Source organism: Channa argus, chromosome 5, assembly GCF_033026475.1.
Source record: "Channa argus isolate prfri chromosome 5, Channa argus male v1.0, whole genome shotgun sequence".
NCBI classification, from domain to species: domain Eukaryota; kingdom Metazoa; phylum Chordata; class Actinopteri; order Anabantiformes; family Channidae; genus Channa; species Channa argus.
Genome location: NC_090201.1, coordinates 27,053,751 through 27,077,088, shown reverse-complemented (window position 1 = coordinate 27,077,088; position 23,338 = coordinate 27,053,751). Strand labels below are relative to the sequence as shown.

General features: G+C 40.9%; 1 protein-coding gene across 2 annotated transcripts; it reads left to right on the top strand.

Moving 5' to 3' along the window:
• Positions 1-682: 682 nt before the first annotated feature.
• LOC137127133 (polymeric immunoglobulin receptor-like) lies at positions 683-22,561 on the top strand. 2 transcript variants are annotated; one of them, XM_067503620.1, is made up of 7 exons: positions 683-911; positions 10,415-10,723; positions 19,695-20,003; positions 20,347-20,658; positions 21,258-21,344; positions 22,103-22,146; positions 22,237-22,561. In XM_067503620.1, exons 1-7 carry the CDS (start codon positions 872-874, stop codon positions 22,294-22,296), a joined length of 1,161 nt encoding a protein of 386 aa, XP_067359721.1. In that variant the 5' UTR covers positions 683-871; the 3' UTR covers positions 22,297-22,561. The 2 variants fall into 2 exon arrangements, with proteins under 2 accessions (XP_067359721.1, XP_067359720.1); XM_067503619.1 differs by lacking the exon at positions 683-911 and adding an exon at positions 9,619-9,892.
• The last annotated feature ends 777 nt before the right edge of the window (positions 22,562-23,338 follow it).

Here is a 23,338-nt window from a genome sequence, read left to right as displayed (position 1 = left end):
CAGCTAGAAGTAGGCAAGAAAGGCCATGTTCAGAAGAACCGTTCATTTTCAGGACAATTCATGTTCAGAAGAACCCATTAAAGTTAAAGAAGTCTTAGTAATGATGTTTAAGAAGATTTGTTTTTTTTTTAACAAAGCTTTTTTTGTGGAATACCTGATGCGGCCCATCCTCACCCAGACTCTGCCTCCTGCGGCCCCCAGGTAATTTGAGTTCAAGACCCCTGGTTTAGAACAAAGAATGTGTGAAACGGGCCGGAATTTTAGTTCCACTGTCAGGAACAGTCCCATTGTCGGCTCATTGGGTTGTACAGGGGCGTTAAGGTTAAAAAGAGCTGCTCACTCTTGATCCCTGTACAATCTGACAGAACCACTCTACCTCCAAACTATGTCAGACTGAGCCCAGTTTCAGTGCAGAATGTTTCTGATCTGGATTTTCACAGTAGAATACTATATGATACCTATTTGTTTCAACAAACTATCTGATCTCCATTGTGCCACGAGCAGTACTTCTATTTCCAGGACTGACATGACATCCTAAGCTTAAGAACAGTCTTATGGTCTCAACAGGAAGTGCGTCAACCACCAGAAAAACCTTCTCACAAATAGACTCAGAAATACACTGAAGCATGTTGTGGCTTTTCTTTCTTTGTCACAACTGAGTTCCTGTTTATTGTCAATGACATTAGCAAAGTTTAATGAGGAAGGAGTGATGAGTAAGAACAGCAGGGGTGGACAGACAGAAAAGTGGGGGTAACAAGTTCTTAAACCTGCAGCAGAGATACAGGAAACACAGTGTGAAGACACACAGACAAGAGGAATCTGAAATATGAAAGTGTAGGACGTAAGATCTCAGCATCCAAAAAGCACCACGATGAAGAGTTTTCTTCTACTTGTCATTTTGCTGATGGAAGGTAAAAAAATATATATACTGTATTTTTTAACATTAGTTTAAACTTTGTTGTCATTGCAGGAATAGAACCAGTTTAAGGCAGGTAGCTTCTAAACAAGAACTGCACAGACTGAGTATTACTCATTATTTATTAGGTGCAGGTATAACTGAGTGGATAAGTTTAAGAGTTTAAGAGCAAAGTGCTTTTTAGATCATTCTCAGAAAGAACCAGATCACGATCCAGACAGTTTGTTTTCTTGATACACAACAAAGTGAGACAACAGGGATAATTTCACAATCAGAAGAAGTTACAGATCTGAGGTGATTGTCAAAATACTTCCTTAAAGAAAAGTCACAGAAAATGTCAGTACGTTAAATGTTTAAATGAAAAAATACAATGAGTTTAACTTAACAATGCTACAATCTACTGATTAAACCTAAAAAAGTCTCTTTACTTTCATGATCCAGACAGTTTCTGTTTTGTTGGCAGCATGTTAAGAAACAGGGATTATTTCAGAATCTGACACCAAATGTCTCTTTGATCAACAGGAAGTGAAGCCTCATCTAAAATGAAGGGATGTAGAAATGGATGGATTGAATTCATCTGTGGATACAACAACACCAATATCACAAAATATCATATGATTGATGTTGTTACTCCAAAAGAAACTTTACGAAGTACTCAGAGAGATGAGTGGGAAAACAAAGGGAAATGGTTTCTGTACCATGATACAACAAACCAACATCTCAGGGTGATCTTCAAACAACTGCAACGGGAGGATTTTGGGAAGCAGCAGTGTCAGTTTCATGGAGACAGTGTCTCAGCCCCTGAAATCACTGAACTGGAATTGGATATGGGTAAGAAAATCTGCATCTTTTTTACTGTCTCTCAAGTTTTTTGTTAAAACTCTGTTACTGTTTTAATGTGATATACAAATGTTATTATGATCATAGTTGATGTGAAGTTTAATAAAACACTAAGAAAACATACAGAACATAAAAACTATACAACACACACAGTATTAGTCATTGTATTTAATTTTACATAGAAGCAAATGTTCTCAAGTCCTAAAGTCTTCTGACTTGTCCTCTAGAGCTTTTAAAGTAAAATTTGTCCATTTCATTACTTCTGGATAACTTGTCTTCTAGAATAATCCCACACAGCTGTAGCTGTATATGAGCCTGGCTGTTTAAGCCAAACCACCACTGATGAGGATGTGCTATGACCAAAACTTCATAGGTACATTTTAGATAGACATTATCATTAGTTATGATTTTACAGTTATTAAATAACTAATGACACTGGTTTGATGATTAGGAATCAAAGCACTGATGCGAACATTGGTTGACGACTGCTCGTCCTCTCATGAATCCAAGAGTCATTAGGGAAACAAGAGTTTAATATAACTAGACAAGTTGTAGAACATCCAGGACAAAGCCCTGAGCTTAAAAACAAATATCAAAAAGACGACTGAGGATTAAAGAACTTTGCAAACTCATTTTGGCCTCTGTTAACCACTCATGCTGTTCAGGGTCATGGGGGGCTGGAGGTTATCTCAGCTGTCAGTGGGTGAGAAGCAGGGTCCACCCTGCACCCAGATCTCCAGTCCAGAGAGACACACAGACAATTATTAACATTCACATTTATGGGCAATTTACAGTCACCCATTAACCTAAAAAGCATGTCTGACTCTGGAAGGACAGGGACAACATGCAAACTCCACCTAGAAAAGCCACAGCCGTGTGTGGATTCAGACCAGGGAGCTTTTTCCCTGTGAGGTGGCTGCACTAAACTCCAATAGTAACTAATTACATATTCAGAGTAGTTTGCCTAACTTCCGGTGAAGCTGACAGTGAAGGTTAGTTTTCAGAAAACAGAGCTTCTCTGAAAATAAATTTGAGTTGTTGTAAATTTTACCTTTAATCTCAAAATAATTTTTTTAACAACTCTGGACACCACAAACAAGTTCTCAACACAGCATGGACACATTAACACATATTTGAAGTCAATAGACGGGACATTTTAAAAAGAAACATGATCGTAAATTTGGAGCATGTTTGTATCTAACATCACCACCTGTCAGAAAATTCTCTTTAGCTGCTAAATGCTACTTTGTTTCTGTTTGCAGAGCAGTGGACAGAGACCTCAGCAGCTGATATTAAAGAACTAGAGATTTGTTAGAAAACACAAATACGTGGAAGGACCAGCAGATATAATGATGACAGATTATAATAATGAACACACCATTTACTGAATATCACAACTACACAACTGGAGGCTGAGTGAAAACACTGGAGACAATTTTAACCCAAAGAAACCTAAAATACTTATTGAAAACACTGAATAGAAATCCGCAAAGTTAACAAAGGAAACTCAGAAGCACAAACAAAAACCACAAGGTTTAACTCTAACAAAGACTTAAGTAACAGAAATGTAGGGGCAGAAATAATCAACTAGACAAAACAAAAGTACAAGGGTTACTGGGAAAGCACACAAAAAAGAACTACTAGGAGACGGGGAGAAAAATAAACCAAACCTCAGACCAAAACCAAAAAGAAAACACGGAGTTCAGGATACCAAAGTCCAAGATACAACAGTCCAAATGTCCCAAGAGTTCAAGAAACATAAGTCCAGGCTTTACCAAAAGTCCAGGGTCCACTGTGGGGTTGGTGAGGATGATAACAACAAGGATCTGGCAGGGAAGTGAAGGGAAGAACTTAAATAGAGGAGGGAACAGGTGCAAACAATGAGGGACAACGAGGGTAAAGCTGGGCAAAAGGAACCAGGCACAGGAAGTAGGGAGAAGGGGCCACAAAATACAAGTCCAGAAACAGGAAATGCACTGTGACCACAAATAACCACAAATAATAAATAACAAATATTTAAATCATCTTTGTACAATGTTGATTTTAGACATTAACTTTTTTACTTTTTCTCTTCAGATGATGACAACTGCCAACACACCACATTTAATCACACTACATACACAACGGCTCAAACCACCATCCTATCTACAGACAAAGGAAACAGAGTCAGGTTTTTCTGCAAAGACAACGGTTTCATCTGTGAAGACATTTTATCAACAACTGTAAAATCAAATGGAAGGTTCAGCCTCACTGACAACAACAGTGGCTTCAACATGTCCATCAGTGACGTGTCCTCTCAGGATGCTGGTGTCTACTGGTGTGGAGTGAAACCAAATCAAGGAAATTATCGTGCAGCTCTTCAGAGAATACAACTGGAGGTTCAAAGTGAGTGATTCACAACTACTAGAGATTTGGTTTCTTTCTACCTTCAGACATTAGTGTCATTAAAAGATCCTCAGCTGTTGGACGGACTCTGACCTGATCAACTTCACTAATTGGGAACTTGCTTCTTTTCATTCTAGTTTGGGTTGTACTGTACATGCACATAAATACCATTAAACTTCCCTCTGACGTCCCCACATTAAAATATCTTTCTATTTCAAGCTGAAAAATGCTCCAGATGACATCACTTGGAGGAACCTTTAGTTCAGATTATGTCATGTTGTTGCTCACACTATGAAGTTTGTAATCAGGGTCAACATGCTTTTCCAGGGCTCCTCCGGATGACATCATCTGAAATTCTAATGATAAAAAATATAGATAAAAGCATAGAAATACTTTAAAAAAGTGAAGTCAGAGGGAAGTTTAAAAGCATTTAATGTACATTTACACACTAAACTAAAAAAAGATTAAAATTGGTGAAGTTGCCCTTTAAGCATCTCTATTCTTAAAAGAGGGTAGAATTTTTAAACTTTGTCTTTGAATTATTGGTAATTCCCACTAAAAGTAAAAAGTATTAATCCTAACACGGAGCCTTGTGGAACTCCATAGCTAACCTTTGTGTGCATGGAGGATTCATCATTAACATGAACAAATTGGAATCTATCAGATAGATAAGATTTAAACCAACCTAGTGCAGGTTCTTTAATCCCAATTTCATGTTCCAGTCTCTGTAATAAAATGTCTAGTCCATTATCTGAGGCCAAGAGAAGATTGTTGGTGACTTTTACCAGTGCTGTTTCTGTACTATGATGAACTCTAAATCCTGACTGAAAGTCTTCATACAAATTATTTCTATACAGGTGATCACATAATTGTTTTGCAACTACTTTTTCAAAGATTTTAGAAATAAAGGGGAGATTAGATATTGGTCCATAATTAACCTGTTAATTAAACAACTGGGTCAAGACAGGGTTTTTTAAGTAATGGTTTAATTACAGCTACCTTATAGTCCTGTGGTACATAGCCTGCTTCTAAAGATAGATTGATGATATCTAATACGAACGTATCTATTAAGGGTAAAGCTTCCTTGAGCAGTTAGTTGGAATAGGGTCTAGCAGACAGGTTGTTGGTTTAGATGATTTAATTCCACAACAGTCAGAAGTGCTGTTTCTGTTGAGTGACCCCTCTTGAAGCCAGACTGGTTGACATGGAGGAAGTTGTTGTTGGAAAGAAAGTCTGAGAGTTGATTGAAGACTCGTTCCATTCATCAAATTGATGAATGGAACGATACTTAAGTCATTTACTAACAGAGATTTAGAAGAGAGAGATCTGATATTTAATAATCCACATTTAATAGTTTTGGGGTTTTGTTCTGTAAGAGGAGTAGTCTTAACTTTTATTAGTTCATCATGATTAACTCCTCTTAGGTCGTTTTTAGTTTATGTAATTTAGTTGGTCGGGGAACAGACACAGTCTCTATAGGTATGTGGGAGTTGTAGGGGGGGTGATGGTTGTAAGGACACTGCAGAGAGACGTGTAGGACTGGATCTCTGCATCCTAGGCTCAACTCTGGATTGTCATCATTTTTGTTGTCTAATAAAATCAGACATATTTCTGTACTGTACATGTACATAAATACCATTAAACTTCCCTCTGACGTCCCCACATTAAAATATCTTTCTACTTCAAGCTGAAAAATGCCTCGAGATGACATCACTTGGAGGAACCTTTAGCTCAGATTATGCCATCTAGTTGCTCACACTATGGAGTTTGTTATCGTGGTCAACCTGCTTTTCCAGGGCTCCTCCAGATGACATCATCTGAAATCTTACTGATAAAAAAAAAATAGGTAGATGCAGAGAAATACGTTAATATAGTGAAGTCAGAGTGAAGTTTAAAAGTACATTTACACACTAAACATAGATGGAAGAAGCAACAGCCAATACACACAAAAGACTCCAACACACTGACTCATTTATGCTGCAACATTGAAAGGAGAGTGTAGGAGATGACAGAGAAGAGACAACAGTTCATGGACATGTCCAAGAACTAACAGGGACCAGAGGAAGTGAGAATGTAAAGGAACCAGGCAACAGGACCTCTGGGCAGAATGCATGAGGATATTTTAAATACAGGATGGTTTATTTTTTTGCAGCAATCTGCAAAACTGTTTTCATGTTCTCCATGTTTCTCTTAGACTTTGTTTCAGTGCCGTCAGAAACCTGGACGTCTGTTTCTTCAGAGGATTAAGGGCTTTGTATGAACCTCTGTCACATCAGTTACCGTCCCTTATGTCGTGTGTTTTGTCCTGCAGCTGGATCTCAGTTGGCTGCAGTCACAGCTACAGTCGTCCGTGTAGCTGCTCTGGTGGTTGTGAACATACTGATTCTCTTCTACACATGTAAGAGGCTGCTAACATGAAACACACCCACAAACGTTTCTCATTGGGGGTATAAGGGCTGGTGAGCCCTCATTTAAGAAATTCAGGAATCGGAATAGATCAGATCAAAGGTTCTTTAAAGTCAGGTGGGAGCAAACCAGATGAAAACAGTGGATGGAACAATTATCCAGAGATTTATTACAGTACAATTATCTACATAAAACCAATAAAATGTCTAAACAAAAAACCTCAATAGAAAAGTGGTAAAAACTAAGAGCAAAACACACAAAGGAAAAACCTGAGTATATGTTCAAAAAACTACCACACACACACACACACACACTCAGAGTAACTGGTTATGATTGCATCATGTCTAACACTAACCCTCAGAAGTTAAGGCCCAACCTCAGCCCTCATCTTAACCTACATCCAATTCGAACCTCAACCCTAAAACCAACTCCTAACCCCCAAACAGGTCTTTCTGTTTACAGGGGCCACTAAAATGTGATGGACATTTAGATTTGTCAACATATTTGTAGTTGTTCCCAGAGTCATTTCTGCTGTGTTGCAGCTTTTTGCAGCACATTTCTTCAAATTGAAGTGAAGTTGTTTTTTAAAAATGAGCTTGTGTCTTGACTTTACAATTAAAACACAAACTTGTGGAAAAATCAAAATCAAAACACAAAATAACTATAAAAAATATCTGACCTGTGACAATTGAATCAAAATAAAAATCCCTTAAACAACTTAATGTCTCAATACAACTGAATCCAGACATCGACTAGTTTAACTCTTGTCAGTTCTTTCCTTGTTTTTTATTCATTCACTTTGTGCTGGTTGTTACATGAATACAAATCCTTTCCTTTGAGTTTTTTGTCCTTTCGGTTTATCCCGTGAGCTCAGGGTCGCAACAGTGGATTATTTGTCCCCATGTTAATTTGGCACAGTTTGTACTCAGATGTCCTTCCTGATGCAGCCCTCCCCAGTTTCTACTGGCGACACTGCACAGGTTCAGTATCTTGCCCTTGGACAAGGCAAGAAAACTGCACCACTGCTGCCCCCTTGTGTTTCCCCATTCATACTATTTTTTTTTTCTGTGTCAGGCTCAAAAATCAGAAGAAATAGAAGAGAAAAACAGAAAAGTTGGGTAAGTTAACATATTAGTCTAAAATGGTTGTATTATGGGGGAGACCTGTATATACAGTAAAGTATTAATCCTGTGTTTTTCTTTTGGAAGGATCGTGGCTATGCAGAGGTACAGGACCCACCCAGAAGACCGTCTCAGGAACTGCAATGAAAACAGCTGTGATGGGACTCAAGAAAGACTGTGATCAGAGAGGAACTACACCCTTGTCAAATTTAATTGTTTGGTGAAGCTAAAAAAAAAAACTTCTGACAGGTCGATGACATCCCAACACATTCAAACTGTTTCCAGGCTTATGCTGTGTAGTCTGAGAAGTTTTCAGAGCGGCAACACTATCAAGTATTGTACATAGTGAGGCTGCAGAATTATTAACAATTTAATCAACTTGTGCAGGAGAAACATTAAGGTGTTTACTTTCCATTGTATTGAAATATGGTGAATCAAATGTTGAAATAATAAATTTCATTAAACTTGTTTACAGTTTTCTCACTTGGATTTTTTTACTAACTGCTGTATAGTCCGGTATTGTAAATTCCAATGTTATCAGACAGAAGAGGATGAAAATTTCTGAAATTATCCGCTTCAATTATATATGTAAGTACAAGGTCTGTGGTCACACTTAGCAAGTGTTATCAATATTATTGGACCCAGAAAGAGAGACGGAACCAGGTTATTAGAAAGGTTAGAATGGTTTATTTGGGGGCAGGTAGCACGGGTAGAAACGGGGGAAAGGGTCAGGGGAAGGAGAACCTGGTCCGAAGAGCTTGAGACCCAGGGCAGGGGGCGGGAGCGATGGAGCAGCGAGTCGCGGGAGGAGGACGAATGGTGACCATTGGATTAGGTCCATGGAGATGAGGAGTCGAAGGGGGTTTCTGGACGCAGGTTCTGTGGGTGAGGAGACACAATGAGCAAGTTAGTAATACTGTGCTGGTTGGTTTTAAAGAGCCTGGTGCTCTAATGGAGGCTACTGAGACAAAGTGGAGACTTGTGGTGTGAAGGAGACCAGTATACAAGCTGCTGTCATCAGGGCGAATGATTGCACGCAGGTGTCCAGGTGCACTGGGAGGAAACTAACACACGAAACAGACAAGGAGAGAGAGGAGGAGGAGGAGGAGGAGGAGGAGGAGGAGGAGAGAGAGGAGGAGGAAGAGGAGGAGGGGAAAGGAGGAGGAGGAAGAGAGGAGGGGAAAGGAGGAGGAGGAGGAGAGAGAGGAGGAGGAAGAGGAGGAGGGGAAAGGAGGAGGAGGAAGAGAGAGAGGAGGAGGAAGAGGAGGAGGGGAAAGGAGGAGGAGGAGGAGAGAGCAGGTGCTGTCACAGGTTGTGACTGAAACTGAGTGGGTTTATTTACATTTTGGGGAAAAACCAATTGAATCTAATAATAAGTTAAACGCAGTGTTGAGGCTGTTACTGATCAGATAGAAAATCAATATCATAATTCATAAGACTTGGGGGGTTTGAATCATTTAATCCACATTTAATACCTTTGGGGTTTTGTTCTGTAAGAGGAGTCGTCTTAACTGACAGAGGTTGAATGACGACATGTGCATGTCGTCATTCAACCGCATGCGGCTGAACGTGTACGGCTGTCTAGGTGGTGCCCAGCAAATGACGTGGGAAACATAGAGTCCAACATTGTTTTGGCAAACTTACACACCGACAGGAACAGGACACATCACACTTACAGCAGGAGGAAGTTTTTCACAACGACCACATTACCTCCAAACCATGTCAGACAGATTCAGTGCAGAATATTTCTGATCCGGATTTTCACAGTAGAATACTATATGATACCTATTTGTTTCAACAAACTATCTGATCTCCGTTGTGCCACGAGCAGTACTTCTATTTCCAGGACTAAGCTTAAGAACAGTCTTATGGTCTTAACAGGAAGTGCGTCAACCACCAGAAAAACCTTCTCACAAATAGACTCAGAAATACACTGAAGCATGTTGTGGCTTTTCTTTCTTTGTCACAACTGAGTTCCTGTTTATTGTCAATGACATTAGCAAAGTTTAATGAGGAAGGAGTGATGAGTAAGAACAGCAGGGGTGGACAGACAGAAAAGTGGGGGTAACAAGTTCTTAAACCTGCAGCAGAGATACAGGAAACACAGTGTGAAGACACACAGACAAGAGGAATCTGAAATATCAAAGTGTAGGACGTAAGAGCTCAGCATCCAAAACCACCACGATGAAGAGTTTTCTTCTACTTGTCATTTTGCTGATGGAAGGTAAAAAAATATACTGTATTTTTTAACATTAGTTTAAACTTTGTTGTCATTGCAGGAATAGAACCAGTTTAAGGCAGGTAGCTTCTAAACAAGAACTGCACAGACTGAGTATTACTCATTATTTATTAGGTGCAGGTATAACTGAGTGGATAAGTTTAAGAGTTTAAGAGCAAAGTGCTTTTTAGATCATTCTCAGAAAGAACCAGATCACGATCCAGACAGTTTGTTTTCTTGATACACAACAAAGTGAGACAACAGGCATAATTTCAGAAATAGAAGAAGTTACAGATCTGAGGAGATTGTCAAAATACTTCCCTAAAGAAAATGTCACAGAAAATGTCAGTACGTTAAATGTGTAAATGAAAAAATACAATTAGTTTAACTTAACAATGCTACAATCTGCTAAATAAACCTAAAAGTCTCTTTACTTTCATGATCCAGACAGTTTCTGTTTTGTTGCCAGCATGTTAAGAAACAGGGATTATTTCAGAATCTGACACCAAATGTCTCTTTGATCAACAGGAAGTGAAGCCCCATCTAAAATGAAGGGATGTTTAAATGGATGGATTGAATTCATCTGTGGATACAACAATACAAGTATCACAAAATATCATATGATTGATGTTGTTACTCCAAAAGAAACTTTACAAAGTACTCAGAGAGATGAGTGGGAAAACAAAGGGAGATGGTTTCTGTACCATGATACAACAAACCAACATCTCAGGGTGATCTTCAAACAACTGCAACGGGAGGATTTTGGGAAGCAGCAGTGTAAGTTTCATACAGACAGTGTCTCAGCCCCTGAAATCACTGAACTGGAATTGGATATGGGTAAGAAAATCTGCATCTATTTTACTGTCTCTCAAGTTTTTTGTTAAAACTCTTTGTTACTGTTTTAATGTGATATACAAATGTTATTATGATCATTGTTGACGTGAAGTTTGATAAAACGCTAAGAAAACATACAGAACATAAAAACTATACAACACACAGTATTAGTCATTGTATTTAATTTTACATAGAAGCAAATGTTCTCAAGTCCTAAAGTCTTCTGACTTGTCCTCTACAGCTTTCAAAGTAAAATTTGTCCGTTTCATTACTTCTGGATAACTTGTCTTCTAGAATAATCCCACACAGCTGTAGCTGTATATGAGCCTGGCTGTTTAAGCCAAACCACCACTGATGAGGATGTGCTATGACCAAAACTTCATAGGTACATTTTAGAAAGACATTATCATTAGTTATGATTTTACAGTTATTAAATAACTAATGACACTGGTTTGATGATTAGGAATCAAACCGCTGATGCGAACATTGAAGACTGATCCTCCTCCCATGAATCCAAGAGTCATTAGGGAAACAAGAGTTTAATATAACTAGACAAGTTGTAGAACATCCAGGACAAAGCCCTGAGCTTAAAAACAAATATCAAAAAGACGACTGAGAATTTAAGAACCTTGCAAACTCATTTTGACCTCTGTTATCAACCACTCATCCTGTTCAGTTTCATGGGGGGCTGGAGGTTATCTCAGCTGTCAGTGGGTGAGAATCGGGGTCCACCCTGCACACAGATTCACATTTATGGGCAATTTAGAGTCACCCATTAACCTAAAAAGCATGTCTGACTCTGGAAGGACAGGGACAACATGCAAACTCCACCTAGAAAAGCCACAGCCGTGTGTGGATTCAGACCAGGGAGCTTTTTCCCTGTGAGGTGGCTGCACTAAAACTCCAATAGTAACCAATTACACATTCAGAGTAGTTTGCCTAACTGCTGGTGAAGCTGACAGTGAAGGTTAGTTTTCAGAAAACAGAGCTTCTCTGAAAATAAATTTGAGTTGTTGTAAATTTTACCTTTAATCTCAAAATAATTTTTCTAACAACTCTGGACACCACAAACAAGTTGCAGCATGGACACATTAACATACATTTGAAGTCAATAGACGGGACATTTTAGAAAGAAACATGATCATTAATTTGGAGCATGTTTGTATCTAACATCACCACCTGTCAGAAAATTCTTCTCTTTAGCTGCTAAATGCTACTTTGTTTCTGTCTGCTGTTTTAAGAGCAGTGGACTGAGGCCTCAGCAGCTGATATTAAAGAAATAAAGAGAGATTTGTTAGAACACAGAAATACGGGGAAGGACCAGCAGATTATCTGCATAACTGTCACAATTTTGGTTAAGGGACGACCCAAGTGAGGTGACAGAGAGGGATTGCAACAACACAAGGGCTTTTATTGTCAGGGACTTGAAAACCGCAAAACGGAAATCGCTCCTAACAGGAGGGTTCAGAATTGACAAGACTCAAACTAACCAAAGGGACCAGAACACGAGGGGGATTAACATAATAGGAAACAAGATGGTAACATAATTTAACTAAATTAAAACTACAAAGGCTCAGAGATAAATATAAAACTGCTAACAGGCAAGTACACGGGGAAGCCAAAGGAAACCATCTTGCATAAAATACTTAACCAGAGACATGGAGCAGAGAACACAACTACAAAACTGGAGGGTGAGTGAAAACTGTCGTGGCAAAAACTGTAAGGCAAGTTAGGAGGCAAAAAGGCAACTTACAAGTGAATGATAACGGTGAATTTAATCAGCAAATAGAGAAACATGCAGAGCAGAACAGAGCTACACTCTAGAGCGGGTCAATCTGATTGACCAAGATGTGTAGGTTGCTCAGCCTTTTATACATACAACTCAACAGCTGGGTTCACACAAAGAACAAAGGGATGAGTCAATGCAAATCAACCTTCATACAATGTGGTCAGGAGTCTTAATTAACAAGTTCATGTTACTTTGTCCTTTTGTCTTCATTGTCTTTTAAGTCCTTGAGATTGATGATTTGTGCTGGTTCCCGTGGGCTCCCTTCTGGGAAGCAAATGTTCAGGTGTAGGTAGTTTTATAGTTGATATCTACCTAACACACCTATTTGTGTGGCCAGAGACATGATGTCTTGCTGGGGAGCAAAAGGTGAGGAAGCACTGGTGTAAGCAGGTTTGATAGTGGGTCTGTGAGAAGTGTGAAAACAGTGAAACAGTGTTACCTAGATCTTGAAATTTCCCTCACACATCCCCCCTTTTATCATTTTATGATAATTACATGATCAGGATTTATTAAGGCTGAGCAACAGTAGGGACAGTTCATCAGAAATGTTAATTCACAAAAATTTTTCAAAACATTCCATCATTATGTTCCCAGATTGTGGCCAAATCAATTTAACTCAATGCTATCAGTTTCATTATACGGAGGTTCCCAGTTGGGGATATGAAAGGACTCAGGGGAAGCACTGTCTCTAAGTAAAGGCAAACTTTGAATAGTCATTTGGTGTGAGATGGAATGATCAATTGCATGCATTATTAGTCTGCGTGCACACGGAATAAGGCAACATCCTCACAGGGTTAGGGCAGTAATGCCTATATCAACACCTGCAAAAAGTGACAGGATGAAGGCCTTCCATTTTCCAAACACGACATCCCCAGCCCCAGGGGCTAGTGTCATCATGGCCAGAGTTCTCCATCGTTGGGCACCAGATGTTCTTGATGTTTGTTGGAGCTTGAAGTGTGGGCTGAGCCCAATCAGCACTTCTCCCTCCTCACCGGGGTGAACAATTCAGGGGACAAATTTAACTGTACCTTCCTGGTCGTTTTCCACGGCGGTTGTTTCCTTGTCTAGTCGGTGGTCTCCTGGGTGTAGTTCCTTTTCTGATTCAGGTGTGGGGATCTTCTTGCAGTGGCTGGCGTGGACCCACGTGGCGCGTCCCTCTACTTTCACTGCTGTACTGGAAGTCAGCAGCATTTGATGTGGTCCTGTGAAACGTCTCTGCCTCCAGCGTTTCCTCCGGTGGTCTTTGATGAGCACCCAGTTACCCGGTTTGAGATTGTGCAGGCTGGTGTCTGCGGGGGTGGACAGGGCTGCTTTCACCTGGGGACAAAGGACTTAGAGAGAGGCAGAAAGTTTTGCACAATAATCCAGCATCATCTCTTCATGATGCCCAGTCATCAGACTTTGTTTGATGGGATCAAGCCCTATACTAGGAGGTTTTCCAAATATCATCTCAAATGGACTTAACCCATGTGTTGTTCTTACTCTCGTACGCATATAGAACAGTACCAATGGTAATGCTTCAACCCATGTCAAACCTGTTTCTTCACAGCATTTTGTTAGTTTTGTCTTGAGGATGCCATTTTGTTGCTCTATTGCACCTGCACTGTGAGGGTGATAAGATCAATGATATTTGAATTCAAATCCCAAATAATTTGACAAATCCTTCAACACTTTGTTGGCAAACCCAGGACCATTGTCGCTACTGATCTTTTTTGGAATACCCCAGCGAACAATGATATCTTTTGTTAGCGCTTTTACCACTTTGGATGCATCCTGTTTGGAAGAAGGAAAAACCTCTACCCACTTGCTAAACATGCAAACCATGGTCAAGCAATATCTTTTGTTTTGGCATGGTGACATTTCAATGAAGTCAATCGTCCAATGTTCAAAAGGCCCATCAGGTGGGGGGTGACCTTGCAATGGCATTTTAATGGCACCAGAGGGATTGTTTGCGGCACAGATTAAACATTTTCTACAGTATTCAGCTGCATATGTTGAAAAACCCCTGGTGTACCAGTGAGTGTTGACATATGCACACATCCCCCCCTTGCAAGCATGATCTTTACCACGAGGTAATTTTGCATACAAATGGAAATAAGCCTTAGGTAAGCAAGGTTTATCATCTGGGCCAAGCCAAACCCCATTTTGTAGTGTTGCACCTGATTTTTTCCATAGAGTTTTTTGAGATATGCTTGCCAATGACTGCATGGTTGAAAGGTCAGCCTGTGGGTTGAGTTCCTGTGGAAGAGAAAGGAGAGTTAGGTGAAACATTTGTCCCGTCCTGGCTGCTGCTTTTGCTACGGCATCTGCTGCTGAATTTCCTGTAGAAATGGGATCTGTTTTGTTAGTATGAGCATCAAATTTTATTACTGATATTTGTTTAGGCAACATGATTGCATTTAAGAGTGCTGCAACCAGAGTGTGGTGTGCAATGGCTATTCTGGCTGATGTCATAAAACCCCTTTTTCTCCAGTAGTGTACCACTGGAAATGACATTATGTTTGGTGACAACAGCAAATCCAACTAGGTTTCTACCCGTTTTGACATCTCGGGAAGCAGACCCATCAACAAATAACCCTAAGTCAGCATTCAAGATTGGTGTGTCTGTGAGATCAGGTCTGGAAGTACATATGGTTTCCAGCACCTCTGTGAAGTTATGACGAACTCCAACCTCCACTGTAGGAAGAAGAGCAGCAGGATTCAGCACATTACATCTTTTCACAGGAATGTTAGGCATTTCCAGCAATACAGTGTGGTATCTCAACCAACGCTGAGTTGACAGATGTGCACTTTTCTGTGTGTGTGTAATATGTTTGTAACAGTGTGCGGAACCATAAGTATCAAATCAGAATACCCAACCAAATCACGTGACGCCAAAACAGCTTTTTTCTGCTGCAGCAACTGCTTTCAGACAGAGGGGCAGACCTGCTGCTACTGAATCCAGCTTTGATAAAAAAAAATAAATAAGCAACAGTCCGCAGTTTACTCCTGTGAGGTTGGCGTAACACAGAGGTCAACAAACCGAGTAAAAGGCATGTTAGGATTAGGCAGACCCAGAGTGGGAGCTACAGTGAGTGCTGCCCTAACATCACTAAATGCTTCTTTTCCTTCAATAGTCCATTTCATTTTTCACGTACTGAAAGTTGTTTAACATGCACCATAGCAGACAGGGAAGCTTTGCGCAAAAAGTAATTTGGGATCCACTGTCTGCAGAATGATGTCATGCCAAGGAAACTCATCATCTGTTTTTTTTTTTTTTTTTTTAAACAGGCTTAGGAATATTTTGAATTTTAAGAATTCATTTTGGTGACAGTGTTTTGCCCTCTGGGGTGATCACATGGCCCAGACATGTCACTTTTGCTGCACAAATAGCATTTTTGTCAAACTTATTTTATGGCCATTATCTGCAAGATGTTTTAAAAAGGTGCACCGTATCAATTTTGCATGCGTCTTCAGTTTGGCTACAAATCAGCAGATCATCTACATATTGTAAGAGCGCTGAGCCGGCCGGCAAATTAAGATCTTTTTTAAACAGGGAATATGGGAGTGCGCACTGGGGAATTGGTACATCGAATTATTACACCTGCTTTTAGCAGAGAATTGAACACAGGCCTTATGCCATCGATGGCTTCCTGCTTTAAAGAATATTGCTTCTGACATGGCCTGTACTCTGATTTTGGATGTACTGTCAGAGGTTCTGCATCTCTCATAAGACCTACATCATATTTATGGGCTGCCCAGAGAGATTTTGGAATTTGCTCGAGCTCTGGTGGTAAACTAGTTTCTGTGATGGTATAGGCTGCAGCCTGTGTGGTGTCATGGCCATCAATGAGCTCAACTGTTCAACTATCAGCTTGTACAACTGATAACTGAGTACGATGTACATCACCCTTCCTACTGTATTCCGTCCTAGGACCTAATGCTGTTGGTTGGAAATCCTCGAGGAGCAGCCGCTCTGCAACCATGGGCCCAGTTCTTGCCAACTCCAGTCAGAAGGTTTAGCCAATGGGATATGTGGAGTGTCCCCCTTAAATTGTACTTCCTGTTTAGAGGAGAGTGAGACAGAGGCAACCGCAGCAGAAGTCCTTGTCCAATACACATTTATCAAACACATCACTTCCAATTCACCATATTCAACATACCACTGACTTTCTCCATTCAACATACCACTGACTTTCTCCATTCAACATACCACTGACCTTCATATTCAACATACTATTGACTTTCTTATTCACCTTCTGGTCCTACATTTACGTGTGCTTTATAGTGTAGTGACTTATGATGTTGGAATGTTTGTGTGTGTGTGTGTGCGCGCAAAATCTGCAAGCTGCTGTGCAACAGGTGTGTTGTCAACAAGTTTCCATTTATATGCATCATATCTGGGTTTTGTCTTTGTGTGTGTGAATGTGTAGATGCGGGTCATCTGATCTGATTTCTGCTCCTGTATGGGTGTCACCTGATCCAGCGTCTGCTCCCCCTGCTCTCCCACTCAGTCAGCCAATTTCTGGTTTGGTCCTGTTTAGAAATGCATCCTTAAGATGGTCCTCATAGGAACTCATGGGGTTCCTTCCCAGTCCATCTTCTGGTGGAACATGACCACTGTGGATGTCATATGCCTCAGTTAACCGTGCAAGAAATGCTCCCACAGACTCGTTTGGCTCCTGCTGTATGGCACTGATCACACTCATGTCTTGCTTAAGCGGAAACTTTGCACACCCTGCAACAGTAGTGTTACAGCGTTCCTGTATAAAGCATTGTCCTCATGTTCCCAGTCTTGCTGCTTCAGACGAAGCCTGAGATTAGAGTTGGTAAACAAGTGTCTGACCTTGTGAAAATCACATCTCAGCTGTCGCTTCAACAGGCGCTCCAGTTCCTGAAATGTTGGTTTGTAGTCCTGCACCATGTTCTGGAAGACCTCTCCCCACTTGATAGCATTTCTTTTTGGGTGAGTGACTTTCTCAATTGCTAATGTCCAATTCTGTCCAGGAGTGGAAAACAAGTTGGTGCCCATGAACTCCTCCCACCTCAATCATAGGGAAAGTTAGGACATGTATACCATCTCCTTTCTGTTCTTCAAGATTGGGGGGAAAGTTCTGTCCTTACGATCTGGTGTGCATGGAGTGTCCTTTCACACTTCCAGGGCTGGGCTCCAGGAGTGATTCCTCAGAGGTGTTGCCCCTTTGTGCTCCTTCTGTGGCTGCTGCATTTTGTGATGGGGAGGGCTGGCTTGGATTTCCCCTGCTGTGCTGCTTGACTCTGGTATGGTTGGGGAGGCAGTGGAGGAGCAGAGACCAGATCTGGATCCACCTTGTGAAACTCAGACAATACAGGATACAGAGGTTCAGTGTCAGAACAATCTTTTGGTCTGTAAACTACATTTTCTGGTTCTTTCCGTTTTGGCCTCTCATGTTCATTTGCAATCTGTCGTCTAAACATTCTACTCTCCCTCACATGACATTCATCTTTCCACATACTAAATGCCTTCCAGTCAGGAACACCTTATGCTTTCTTTTACTTCGTTTGGACAAGGACTTGTGATTCTCTGCGCTCTCCCTCTCTCTCTTTTCCAGTTTATCTTTTAACTGAGCTAACTGTCTGCTACTCAGACTACCCTCTTTAGGAAACCCCAATTCCCACCATTCAGTCAATTGATTACAACTACCCTTGTATTTTTTTGACATTTCTTCACATAATGGTGACAAATGAGTTGGCAGACTGTGCCCAGGCCAGGCGCTCATTTCTCTAGTACCCAGTACTATACCCATTCCTCTAGTTGCCGTTCCCTAGCGCTACCTTTCCTCGTGCGACTCAGAGTTTACTGCGCAGCATACAACAGTAGTCAATAGCACCACGGTTCAACTAAGACAACGTCTTGTCAACTACCCAACCAGTAGTGAGTTTTATAGAGCTCTCTTACCAAGTTCTGGTCTGCTCGCATTTTTTCTCCGTTGCTGTTTCACCGCCGTATTACGGTCCGTATCGCTTCTGGATTGGATCGGCGGGTGGGCTCCTTAGGAGAATAGCTTCTCAACCATAGGGAGGAATCAACTCTTACATGTGTACACTGCTACTGTTCATCCATCAGAGTCCAGACCACACGTCGAATCCCACTTTTCTGACACCAATTCTGTCGTGGCAAAAACTGTAAGGCAAGTTAGGAGGCAAAAAGTGAATGATAACGGTGAATTTAATCAGCAAATAGAGAAACATGCAGAGCAGAACAGAGCTACACTCTAGAGCGGGTCAATCTGATTGACCAAGATGTGTAGGTTGCTCAGCCTTTTATACATACAACTCAACAGCTGGGTTCACACAAAGAACAAAGGGATGAGTCAATGCAAATCAACCTTCATACAATGTGGTCAGGAGTCTTAATTAACAAGTTCATGTTACTTTGTCCTTTTGTCTTCATTGTCTTTTAAGTCCTTGAGATTGATGATTTGTGCTGGTTCCCGTGGGCTCCCTTCTGGGAAGCAAATGTTCAGGTGTAGGTAGTTTTATAGTTGATATCTACCTAACACACCTATTTGTGTGGCCAGAGACATGATGTCTTGCTGGGGAGCAAAAGGCGAGGAAGCACTGGTGTAAGCAGGTTTGATAGTGGGTCTGTGAGAAGTGTGAAAACAGTGAAACAGTGTTACCTAGATCTTGAAATTTCCCTCACAAAAACAACACTGGAGAAAATCTTATCGCAAAGAAACCTAAAATACTAAATGATTACTGGGAAAGAACACATTGAAAAAAGAACAACTAGGAGACGGTGAGAAAAATAAACCAAACCTCAGACCAAAACTACACAGAAAACACAGAGTCCAGGATACCAAAGTCCAAGATACAAGAGTCCAGATTTCCCAATAGTTCAAGAAACATAAGTCCAGGCTTTACCAAAAGTCCAGCGTCTACTGTGGGGTTGGTGAGGATGATAACAATGACAGTAACCTCAACAAGAATCTGGCAGGGAAGTGAAGGGAAGAACTTAAATACAGGAGGGAACAGGTGCAATGAGGGACAACAAGGGTAAAGCTGGGCAAAAGGAACCAGGCACAGGAAGTAGGGAGAAGGGGCCACAAAATAAAAGTCCAGAAACAGGAAATGCACTGTGACCACAAATAACCACAAATAACAAATTTAAATCATCTTTGTACAATGTTTTTAGACATTAACTTTTTTACATTTTCTCTTCAGATGATGACAACTGCCAACACACCACATTTAATCACACTACATACACAACGGCTCAAACCACCATCTTATGTACAGACAAAGGAAACAGAGTCAGGTTTTTCTGCAAAGACAACGGTTTCATCTGTGAAGACATTTTATCAACAACTGTAAAATCAAATGGGAGCTTCAGTCTCACTGACAACAACAGTGGCTTCAACATGTCCATCAGTGACGTGTCCTCTCAGGATGCTGGTGTCTACTGGTGTGGAGTGAAACCAAATCAAGGAAATTATCGTGCAGCTCTTCAGAGAATACAACTGGAGGTTCAAAGTGAGTGATTCATAACTACTAGAGATTTGGTTTCTTTCTACATGAGTTAGACAAAAACTAGATGTGTGAGCTTGTTACCTTTCACCAGGCTGATTTAATATAAGTTAAAAGTATGAAGATGTTATGTTAGCAGTGAAGGTTGTTCAAAGATTTAAGAAATACCTTCTACACTCAGTGATCTTTAGTGTCCAAGTAATGGTTTAAAAGTGAGAGCAGAGAAAATGCTAAAAGCTGTTTTGTAAATCAACATACAATATACACTGATGTCTCGTGTGCTTGTTTAAAAGTGAAGGAAAATGTTGAAAGGTTAAAACATGTTTTAGCTGTTTCTTTCTACCTTCAGACATCAGTGTCATTAAAAGATCCTCAGCTGTTGGACAGACTCTGACCTACTGGTGCAGTTACCCAGAGGATGCTCCTGTTAACAAATTCATCTGTAAGGGAGAAGATCCATATGTATGTGAACAGCTGGTCAACATTTCGACAAACATGAAGACTGGGAAGTTGAGCATTGAGGATGACAGAGAGGAGAGAAACATCACAGTAACAGTGAGGAATCTAACAGCAGAGGACACTGGGACATACTGGTGTGGAGCAGGAACCAGTGACGAAAAGCGAAGAAACCAACTCTTCAACAAACTAGTTTTGACTGTTGGTGAGTGCTGATGTCATTAGATCATTTGTATATAATCTGACCCCTGTTCAAAGTGCAGTAGGCCGTGTGAGAGACAGTGACGTTCACCTGTAGCAGGTGAAAGTCCCGTCAACAGCAGAGACGTCCACTTTGGAAAATGTTGGTGAGCATTTTACACCAGGTTTTACTTTTCAGAAGAAGCAGGAGAAGCTGCCACTGATCAACTTCACTGATTGGGAACTTGCTTCTTTTCATTCTAGTTTGGGTCGTACTGTACATGTACATAAATACCATTAAACTTCCCTCTGACGTCCCCACATCAAAATATCTTTCTACTTCAAGCTGAAAAATGCCTCCAGATATTATCACTTGGAGGAACCTTTAGTTTAGATTAGGCAACAGGACCTCTGGGCAGGATTCATGAGGATATTTTAAATACAGGATGGTTTATTTTTTTGCAGCAATCTGCAAAACTGTTTTCATGTTCTCCATGTTTCTCTTAGACTTTGTTTCAGTGCCATCAGAAACCTGGACGTCTGTTTCTTCAGAGGATTAAGGGCTTTGTATGAACCTCTGTCACATCAGTTACAGTCCCTTATGTCGTGTGTTTTGTCCTGCAGCTGGATCTCAGTTGGCTGCAGTCACAGCTACAGTCGTCCGTGTAGCTGCTCTGGTGGTTGTGAACATACTGATTCTCTTCTACACATGTAAGAGGCTGCTAACATGAAACACACCCACAAACGTTTCTCATTGGGGGTATAAGGGCTGGTGAGCCCTCATTTAAGAAATTCATGAATCGGAATAGATCAGATCAAAGGTTCTTTAAAGTGGGAGCAAACCAGATGAAAACAGTGGATGGAACAGTTATCCAGAGATTTATTACAGTACAATTATCTACATAAAACCAATAAAATGTCTAAACAAAAAACCTCAATAGAAAAGTGCTAAAAAGTAAGAGCAAAACACACAAAGGAAAAACCTGAGTTGATGTTCATAAAACTACCACACACACACACACACACACACACACTCAGAGTAACTGGTTATGATTACATCATGTCTAACACTAACCCTCAGAAGTTAAGGCCCAACCTCAGCCCTCATCTTAACCTACATCCAATTTGAACCTCAACCCTAAAACCAACTCCTAACCCCCAAACAGGTCTTTCTGTTTACAGGGGCCACTAAAATGTGATGGACATTTAGATTTGTCAACATATTTGTAGTTGTTCCCAGAGTCATTTCTGATTCTCAGGGTCACTACAGTGGATTATTTGTCCCCATGTTAATTTGGCACAGTTTCTACTCAGATGTCCTTCCTGATGCAGCCCTCCCGAGTTTCTACTGGGCTTGGTAGCGACACTGCACAGGTTCAGTATCTTGCCCTTGGACAAGGCAAGAAAACTGCACCACTGCTGCCCCCTTGTGTTTCCCCATTCATACTATTTTCTTTTTTCTCTGTCAGGCTCAAAAATCAGAAGAAACAGAAGAGAAAAACAGAAAAGTTGGGTAAGTTAACATATTAGTCTAAAATGGTTGTATTATGGGGGAGACCTGTATATACAGTAAAGTATTAATCCTGTGTTTTTCTTTTGGAAGGATCGTGGCTATGCAGAGGTACAGGACCCACCCAGAAGACCGTCTCAGGAACTGCAATGAAAACAGCTGTGATGGGACTCAAGAAAGACTGTGATCAGAGAGGAACTACACCCTTGTCAAATTTAATTGTTTGGTGAAGCTAAAAAAAAAAACTTCTGACAGGTCGATGACATCCCAACACATTCAAACTGTTTCCAAGCTTATGCTGTGTAGTCTGAGAAGTTTTCAGAGCGGCAACACTATCAAGTATTGTACATAGTGAGGCTGCAGAATTATTAACAATTTAATCAACTTGTGCAGGAGAAACATTAAGGTGGTTACTTTCCATTGTATTGAAATATGGTGAATCAAATGTTGAAATAATAAATTTCATTGAACTTGTTTACAGTTTTCTCACTTGGATTTTTTTACTAACTGCTGTATAGTCCGCTTCAATTATATACGTAAGTACAAGGTCTGTGTCACACTTAACAAGTGTTATCAATATTAGTGGACCCAGACAGAGAGACGGAACCAGGTTATTAGAAAGGTTAGAATGGTTTATTTGGGGGCAGGTAGCACGGGTAGAAACGGGGGAAAGGGTCAGGGGAAGGAGAACCTGGTCCGAAGAGCTTGAGACCCGGGGCAGGGGGGGGAGCGATGGAGCAGCGAGTCGCGGGAGGAGGACGAATGGTGACCATTGGATTAGGTCCATGGAGATGAGGAGTCGAAGGGGGTTTCTGGACGCAGGTTCTGTGGGTGAGGAGACACAATGAGCAAGTTAGTAATACTGTGCTGGTTGGTTTTAAAGAGCCTGGTGCTCTAATGGAGGCTACTGAGACAAAGTGGAGACTTGTGGTGTGAAGGAGACCAGTATATAAGCTGCTGTCATCAGGGCGAATGATTGCACGCAGGTGTCCAGGTGCACTGGGAGGAAACTAACACACAAAACAGACAGGGAGAGAGAGGAGGAGGAGGAGGAGGAGGAGGAGGAGGAGGAGAGAGAGGAGGAGGAAGAGGAGGAGGGGAAAGGAGGTGGAGGAAGAGAGGAGGGGAAAGGAGGAGGAGGAGGAGAGAGAGGAGGAAGGGAAAAGGAGGAGGAAGAGGAGGAAGGGAAAAGGAG